Here is a 9,541-nt window from a genome sequence, read left to right on the forward strand (position 1 = left end):
ATTGGCTGCAGCCGGTGTAACTAAGGGTAGAGCGCAGCAGTGGGCCGGCTCGCTAGTTAGCCTCTCTCTGATTGGCTGCTACACGGCGAGAGCAGCCTATCGGAGCCAACGTTGTCTGGCTGATTGGGACACGCATAGAACGTGTGAATGGTAATACGCGGCTTCACTCTGTATGTGGAAGAGAGGCTTGTAACGCTAATAGCGGAAGTAAGCTGTTCGGTAAAGAATAATGAGCGTCTTTCTGTGGGTTCCTCAGAGCTGAGAGTCGGTAAGTATCGCTGTCGCTGTATATTGGGCTTTGTCTGCTGGACGCGCTGTATTTACTGTTTATACTGAGATTGGTTTATATCATATTCCAGCATGTCAGGTCCGCTCCGTGTGTGAGAGACTGAACTCGCCTGTCCCACTCGTGTCTCTCCCACTGACTCCTCCTCTTGTGTCTGACTCTTACTGGATTGGCTTCTCCTCTGTCACTTTACTACTCACTGTTACTACTCCTTGTTACTACTCTGCTCCTTGTTACTACTCCCTGGTACTACTCAGTACTCCTTGTTACTACTCCTTGTTACTACTCCTTGTTACTACTCCTTGTTACTACTACCTGTTACTACCCCTTTTTTACTACTCAGTACTCCTTGTTACTACTCACTGTTACTACTCAGTACTACTTATTACTCGCTGTTACTACCACTTGTTACTACTCAGTACTCATTGTTACTACACAGTACTCCTTGTTACTACTCAGTACTCGCTGTTACTACTCGCTGTTACTACTCGCTGTTACTACTCACGGTTACTACTCACGGTTACTACTCACTGTTACTACTCGGTGACACTTGTTACTACTCAGTACTCCTTGTTACTACTCCCTGTTACTACCCTTTGTTACTACTCAGTACTCCTTGTTACTACTCCTTGTTACTACTCAGTGCTCCTTAATACTCGCTGTTACTACTACTTGTTACTACTCAGTACTCATTGTTACTATGCAGTACTCATTGTTACTACTCATTGTTACTACGCAGTACTCACTGTTACTACTCACGGTTACTACTCAGTAACACTTGTTACTACTCGCTAACCCTTGTTACTACTCAGTACTCCCTGTTACTACTCCCTGTTACTACTCCCTGTTACTACTTCCGTGTTCTACTCCCTGTTACTACCCTTTGTTACTACTCAGTACTCCTTGTTACTACTCAGGGCTCCTTAATACTCGCTGTTACTACCACGTGTTACTACGCAGTACTCACTGTTACTACTCAGTACTCACTGTTACTACTCAGTACTCACTGTTACTACTCACGGTTACCACTCGCGGTTGCTACTCACTGTTACTACTCAGTAACACTTGTTACTACTCGCTAACCCTTGTTACTACTCAGTACTCATTGTTACTACTCCTTGTTACTACTTAGTACTTCTGGTTACTACTCACTGTTACTACCCTTTGTTACTACTCGGTACTCCTTGTTACTATGCTTTGTTAGTACTCAGTACTCCTTGTTATTACTCGCTCTTATTACCACTTGTTACTACTCAGTAACCCTTGTTACTACTCACTAACCCTTGTTACTACTCAGTACTCATTGCTACTACTCCTTGTTACTACTCAGTACTCATGGTTACTACACACTGTTACTACTCACTGTTACTACTCAGTAACACTTGTTACTACTCACTATCCCTTGTTACTACTCACTATCCCTTGTTACTACTCAGTACTCCTTGTTACTACTCAGTACTCCTTGTTACTACTCAGTACTCCTTGTTACTACTCACTCCTCATGGTTACTCCTCAGTAACCCTTGTTACTACTCACTAACCCTTGTTACTACTCAGTGCTCATTGTTACTACACACTGTTACTACTCAGTACTCATTGTTACTACTCACTGTTACTACTCACTATCCCTTGGTACTACTCACTATCCCTTGGTACTACTCACTATCCCTTGTTACTACTCAGTACTCGTTGTTACTACTCAGTACTCGTTGTTACTACTCAGTACTCGTTGTTACTACTCAGTACTCGTTGTTACTACTCCTTTTCTTCTACTTAGTACTCCTTGTTACTACTCACTCCTCACGGTTACTCCTCAGTACTCCTTTTTACTACTCACTGTTACGACTCAGTGCTCCTTGTTACTACTCACTGTTACTACTCAGTACTCACTGTTACTACGCACTTACTACTCACTGTTACTACTCGCTACTCCTTGTTACTACTCTTTGTTACTACTCACTACTCCTTATTACTACTCATTACTATTTATCTTTACTAATAATTATTACAATTCATTATTACTACTCATCATTACTGCTCCTTCTTACTGCTTGTTGCTACTACTTGTTAATAATTACTACTCATCATTACTATTAATTACTAATTAATTATTACTACTCATTGTTACTATTCATCATTCCATATTACTACTCATCATTACTATTCATTGTTACTATTCATCATTACTATTAATTATTACTACTCATTACTCCTTGTTACTACTCATTATTACTATTCATCATTATTGCTCATCGTTACTTTTCATCGTTACTATTCATTATTACTACTCATCGTTACTGCTCGTCGTTACTACTCATCGTCACTATTCATTATTACTACTTATCGTTACTGCTAGTCATTACTGCTCCTCATTACCGTTCGTTGCTACTACTTGCTAATAATTACTACTCATTGTTACTATTCATCATTACTGCTCATTGTTACTATTCATTATTACTATTTATTATTACTACTCATTGTCACTATTCATCATTACTATTCCATATTACTATTAGAACAAAAATAATAAAGACGCGATGCCAATGCGGGTGGTGTACTTAAAGTACCTCCAAGGCTTTAATGTGCGGAATATAGTGAATAAAGTACCCCCTCTTGTAAAATATAAGGATATTATAAGTTACAGAGGAGTTTCATGACTATATAAAAGTACTAGGCCGAAGGCCGAGTGTTTTTATACAGGTCATGGAACTCCAAGGTAACTTAATATCCTCATATTTTGCAACTGGGGGTACTTTATTTATTATAATACACAAGTTTCGGTGAGTCATGTGACAGAAATGACATCAGAACTCACCGTTTATAACTGATGACATCAGAACTGACCGTTTATAAGGATATAATTTACAAGATATTCATGGCTTTTGTGTATTATATATAGTGAATAAAGTACCCCCTCTTGTAAAATATAAGGATATTATTAGTTACCGAGGAGTTTCATGACCATATAAAAACACGAGGCCGAAGGCCGAGTGTTTTTATACAGGTCATGGAACTCCGAGGTAACTTCTAATATCCTCATATTTTACAACTGGGGGTACTTTATTTATTATAATACACAAATTTTAGTGAGTCATGTGACAGAAATTACATCACTACTCACCGTTTATAACTGATGACATCACTACTCACCGTTTATAAGGATATAATTTACAGGATATTCATGGCTTTTGTGTATTATATATATATATATATATATATATATATATATATATATATATATATATATATATATATATATATATATATATATATATATATATATATAATACACAAAAGCCATGAATATCCTGTAAATTATATCCTTATAAACGGTGAGTTCTGATGTCATCAGTTATAAACAGTGAGTTCTGATGTCATTTCTGTCACATGACTCACTGAAATTTGTGTATTATAATAAATAAAGTACCCCCAGTTGTAAAATATGAGGATATTAGAAGTTACCTCGGAGTTCCATGACCTGTATAAAAACACTCGGCCTTCGGCCTCGTACTTTTATATGGTCATGAAACTCCTCGGTAACTTATAATATCCCTATATTTTACAAGAGGGGGTACTTTATTCACTATATATACCTGTATATCACTAGCAGTACAGCCCTAGAGCAGCGCTACACAAGTTACACAGCTCTGGTTGCCCTTGAGTCACACACAAATGTATAAGAGTTGGGGAGCAACACAGGCACAAATATTGTTCCCTGGCCAGTTATGGGCTGTGATTGGCTGTTAGTAGCCTCTCTCTATGGACGGGCACTTACAGGAGACTGTATAAGGCTGTAGTAAATAAATAGTGCCAATACACTCACGATACTTGTATAACTTGTGTGCTGCAGGCCCTGGTTATATTCCGCACATTAAAGCCTTGGAGGTACTTTAAAGGGATACTGTCAAGGGAAAAAATTTTTTTTTCTAAATGCATCAGTTTATAGTGCTGCTCCAGCAGAATTCTGCACTGTAATCCATTTCTCAAAAGAGCAAACAGATTTTTTTTTATATTCAATTTTGAAATCTGACATGGGGCTAGACATATTGTCAATTTCCCAGCTGCCCCAAGTCATGTGACTTGTGCTCTGATAAACTTCAATCACTCTTTACTGCTGTACTGCAAGTTGGAGTGATATCACCCCCCTCCCTTCCCCCCCCCCCCAGCAGCCAAACAAAAGAACAATGGGAAGGTAACCAGATAGCAGCTCCCTAACACAAGATAACAGCTGCCTGGTAGATCTAAGAACAACACTCAATAGTAAAATCCAGGTCCCACTGAGACACATTCACTTACATTGAGTAGGAGAAACAACAGCCTGCCAGAAAGCAGTTCCATTCTAAAGTGCAGGCACAAGTCACATGACCAGGGGCAGCTGGGAAATTGACAAAATGTCTAGCCCCATGTCAGATTACAAAACTGATACGTTTTGGAAAAAACATGTTTTCCGATGACAGTATCCCTTTAAGTACACCACCCGCATTGGCATCGCATCTTCATTATTTTTGTTCTACTACTGTATTAGGCTGGACATCTGGTTTTATACAATTACAATTTGCCTCCAAGCCTGGGATTCAAAAAAAAGCCCCTTCTCTGAGGCCACTGGGAGCAACGAGTTACTCTAGAGCCACTGCTTGGGGATCACTACTCTATAGAAATGTCTATTCACTGAATCTCTTCCTCCTTATTCACTTCCACAGGGACCAAATGGGAATCTCCCAGGAACCCACTGAGCCAGTGATGGGGAACCAGGATCCAGATCAGCTGCATGAGACAATCCTGACTCTCACACTGGAGATTATCTACCTGCTGACTGGAGAGGTGAGTGGGGCAGTGAGACAGCCGAGTGGAGAGGTGAGTGGGGCAGTGAGACAGCCGAGTGGAGAGGTGAGTGGGGCAGTGAGACAGCGAGTGGGGAGGTGAGTGGGGCAGTGAGACAGCTGAGTGGACTGTGAGTGGGGCAGTGAGACAGGTGAGTGGAGAAGTGAGAGGGGCAGTGAGACAGCCGAGTGGAGAGGTGAGTGGGGCAGTGAGACAGCAAGTGGGGAGGTGAGTGGGGCAGTGAGACAGCCGAGTGGAGAGGTGAGTGGGGCAGTGAGACAGCCGAGTGGAGAGGTGAGTGGGGCAGTGAGACAGCCGAGTGGAGAGGTGAGTGGGGCAGTGAGACAGTGGGGAGGGAGGGGTGACCAGTAGAGGGGTCCCTAATCATCTCTCCCAATATACAGGGCTATACTGTTACAAAGAAGTCGGGTGATGACATGCCCCTCCCACAGAGCTGCACTGACTGTATGTTGGGAGGAGCCTGCAGGCACCATGTGACCAGCCCAACGGTGGCCCCTCCCCCTGGCTCCGTCATACAGAAGGAAAATGCCAAGAAGATCCTGGAACTGATGTCCAACATCATCCAGCTGCTGACTGGAGAGGTGGGTACAGCAGCCCCCCAATAATCCCTTGTTGCTTAGTAACAGTGTATGATAATCCCTTTCTCTGGCTGGGGGTGACTGTGCCATTGTGTGTGCCAGGTTGCCATAAGGTGTGAGGACGTCTCCCTCTATTTCTCCTTGGAGGAGTGGCAGTATTTAAAGGGGAACAAGAGCCGTTACAGGGAAGTGATAGAAGAGAATTGGAAGCAGCTCCGCTCACTGGGTGAGTAATGTTTGTAGGCCCAAAATATCAGCACCATGAAAACTGGACTTAGTAACAATTCTGGAACTGCCTAGTGATAAACCCAATTAACAGTGCTGAGTAAAACTGGGCTCATTAACAGTAACCGTAACGTGTCTCTGTTGGGACTGATAGTATTACACATAGACAGAGGGGAGATTATCTGTTAGTAGTGGGGGAGGAGGAAGATGAAGGATTGATGCTCTATAATAAAGACTGGGTGCCAGTACCTATAGGGGTACAGTTGTGTAATATCCATGTGTTTCTTTATGTCTGGCAGGTGGTGAATATGGAGGTGGGAGAGACAGTGAATGGGATCTGGGGGCAGATGTGTGCGATGCAAATAAACCAGACAAGACTGAGGCAGAAGAAGCTGATTCCTGGGGAGAAGGAAACCCCCCAAACACTGACATTTCCGCAAATGATCCCCAAACACCGACCAATTGTATCTCTCATGGGATTAAGGCGGAACCAACTTCATGGGAGGAAGGAGAAGACTCAGACAGCAGCAGGAGTCCCCCTAAAAAACAAATCCAGGGAGCAGTCCCACCTACGGAAATCATGGGGTCCACAGTGGAAGCAACTGTCAGACTAGGAAATGGTTATGGGGAACCGTTGCTATGGGGATTAGAAGAGCATTCCGTTTCAAACATTAAACCACTTAAAAAACGAATAAAGAGAACAATCCTTCCTATCATGCCTTCCAGTTCAAATCAAAGCTCACCAGGAAAGTATGTGTCGGCTGCAATTAAAGACAAACCAGTTTCCAGGGAAGATGATGATGATGATGATGATGAAGGTTCTGATTGCAGCATAGTTTTCCCTATAGAACAGAGACAAGTGGAAAAACCATCCGCTGATATGGGATGTGGTTTAAATGACAGTTTATCAGGGAATTCCATATCCGATGCCATTAATGAGGAGCCAAGTTCATGGGATGAAGATTCCAGTGTAGAGCAGGAACAAGGAAAGCTTCAACCTACTGATATAATGGGATTCAGCCTAAAGCTCCGAGCACCGGCATATCATAGTATAACAATGGAGGCAGCCACTCGGGGGAAAGGAACCCCCCCAAATACTGATATTTCTGTAGCTAATCAGCATTCACCCAACTGCTTATCAAATGGCAATAATGAAGAAGCAGCTGCTTGGGAAATAGGAGAACCCTCGGATTTTATTGCAAATACACATCGGGAAGAGCCACCTGCTGATACCATGGGAACCAGCCTGACTGACCGTTTGCCGGGGGGAAATTGCACCGAATATAATAAAGTGATTGAAAGCGCGTCCCCGATGCAGGCGGAGGTGCAAAGCTTCACTTGTTACGAATGTGGGAAATGCTTTGTGAGTCAGAGGGATCTATTCAAGCACCTGAGGATCCACACGGGAAAGAAGACGTTTTTATGCTGCGAATGCGGAATGTGCTTTGTGCATCAGATCGATCTTCACCGACACATGAAGAGCCACACGGGGGACAGGCCATTTTCCTGTTCTGTATGTGGGAAGCGATTCCGTTCCCAGAGCGACTGCAATAGGCACCTCATAATCCACACGGGGGAGAAACCATTCGCTTGTTCCGAATGTGGCCGATGCTTTGGGTTTCTGAGCAGCCTTCGTAGGCATTTCAGCCTTCACATGAGGAAGGAGCAGTTCTCCTGTGGTCACTGCGGAGAGTGCTTTGTGCTTCAGAGTCATCTTAACAACCATTTAAGGATTCACTCCATAAAGAAATCCTGTCCTGAATGCGGCAAATGCTTCGCTCGTGAGATCGATCTTAACAGACACAGTACGACCCACACGGGACAGAAGATGTTCTCTTGTTCTGAGTGTGGGAAAGACTTTGGCTTTGAGAGCGACCTTCACAGACACCTTAGAACTCACAAAGAAAAGAAAGCCTTCTCTTGCCCTGAATGTGGGAGGGGCTTTGAGTGCGAGAGCGACCTTAGCAGACATTTAAGAATTCACGAGGAGAAGAAGCCGCTTTCTTGTTCTCACTGCGGCAAGTATTTTCTGTGCCAGTCGGAACTGAAGAGGCATTTTAGAATTCACACCGGAGAGAAACCATTTTCTTGTTCAAAATGTGGGAGGTGCTTTGGGTTCCTGAGTAGCCTTCGCCGACACTGTAGAACTCACTTTAAAAAAGCCGTGAACTGAAATTGTCGTTTGAGTAAGAGACTTGATACCCTGAGACTTTGTTAGACTGTAATTGTTGAGTGCAGCAGTGGGACAAATGTCAAGCCAAGTGATCAGTAATCAGCTTAGACCTCAGACAAGGACCTAACCCCGTCTTTGTACATAAGGCTCTCGTATGATCATGTGACTCAAGCCTTCTTAGAATTTTGAAGCCATTTTCTTTCTCTCTGGGAAATGTTCTTGATGGTTGTCACATTGTGTAGTATCCTCACTGAGCACCCATCCACCCGGGGCTCTTTTTAAGTCCTTTTTTCTCCGTGCATAGAATTATTACCCCTTTTCCAATGATCATTGTTACATTCAGTTGTATGACTAACGCTAGGCAATTAACATTATCAGAAATAACCCCTTTATTGGAGCTGCCCATAGATCTGCTACGGCCCCTGTCTGTTTCAAATGAAGGGTGGGCGGATCCTGCCAGAAGCACATTAGGAAGGGGACAGCCAATTACAGCCCTGCAGTCACACAAGCAAAGACAGGTTTCAGTTCCCTAACAGGTCAGCCTAGCTGCTGATTGGTTGCTATTCTGCAGTGCAGTGTGGAAAAAGAGACAGCAGGAACAGGTGGGCATGGGTGGGCTTTTTCTGAAGACCTTTTTAATTAACCCAAAACACTACTTTTTCCAGCCCTTTCCTTCTATACTGAAAAGAATATAATGTACTGGCACAATCTTGGTTTTTCACACAATAGGTCTCCTTTAAACTTGAAATTCTGCTCTTTCTTCTGTATATGATACTGTTTCCAGCATAGTAGGAAATTAGATCAACACCTCTAGCCAGACACACAGAATATCAGACATTAAAGAAATCTTCTTTCTCCAAGTGTTGAAGGTTCTTTGCAGGAAGAGCAGTAATGGCCGACACTTCTCTCGAAGGTTACAGTGACTTTTTTTAGCTGTTATGGATGTTTGCAGGATTTACACAGGAGCGGTGCCATAGGGAACATCAGCAATTAAAGCCATATATATGCAAACCTACATCAACCAGGTTTGTTATTTTAAGCCAATATTCTTGTGGTGTCTGAGCAGTCATAGGCTACATTTTATAGCGTAGAAGAAAGTAAAATCTATGGTCTGAAGTTATCAAATGAAAGGGTTTCACTTGATTTTGGTGATCGAAATCCAAAATATTCATGCTGTGTTAGAGTATAAATACAATTGTAGATATTAATGTTCTCACAAGTATTAATGCAATGCCAGAATATTTGTGTTGTTATTGCTATAACCCATTACTGGTGTTGTAGAGTATTGATACAGTTCCAGACTATTCATGTTGTGGCAGAATTAGGGATGCACCAAACCCTACAAATCTTGCTTCAGCCAAACCCCAAATTCTCCTCTCCAAATTCGTGCCAATATTGACTGAATCTAAACCATAGCCTTGGGCAGAAATTTGTGGCA

The 9,541-nt window shown here is 42.6% G+C and overlaps 1 protein-coding gene across 2 annotated transcripts; it reads left to right on the forward strand.

Annotated features, from left to right (window-relative positions):
- Positions 1–117: 117 nt before the first annotated feature.
- On the forward strand, positions 118–9,147 carry LOC108718333 (oocyte zinc finger protein XlCOF22-like). 2 transcript variants are annotated; one of them, XM_018266077.2, is made up of 5 exons: positions 118–268; positions 4,986–5,106; positions 5,559–5,708; positions 5,808–5,931; positions 6,230–9,147. In XM_018266077.2, exons 2-5 carry the CDS (start codon positions 4,993–4,995, stop codon positions 8,101–8,103), a joined length of 2,262 nt encoding a protein of 753 aa, XP_018121566.1. In that variant the 5' UTR covers positions 118–268; positions 4,986–4,992; the 3' UTR covers positions 8,104–9,147. The 2 variants fall into 2 exon arrangements, with proteins under 2 accessions (XP_018121566.1, XP_018121565.1); XM_018266076.2 differs by having other exon boundaries at positions 119–268; positions 5,511–5,708.
- The last annotated feature ends 394 nt before the right edge of the window (positions 9,148–9,541 follow it).

Source organism: Xenopus laevis, chromosome 5S (genome assembly GCF_017654675.1).
Source record: "Xenopus laevis strain J_2021 chromosome 5S, Xenopus_laevis_v10.1, whole genome shotgun sequence".
Lineage (NCBI taxonomy): Eukaryota > Metazoa > Chordata > Amphibia > Anura > Pipidae > Xenopus > Xenopus laevis.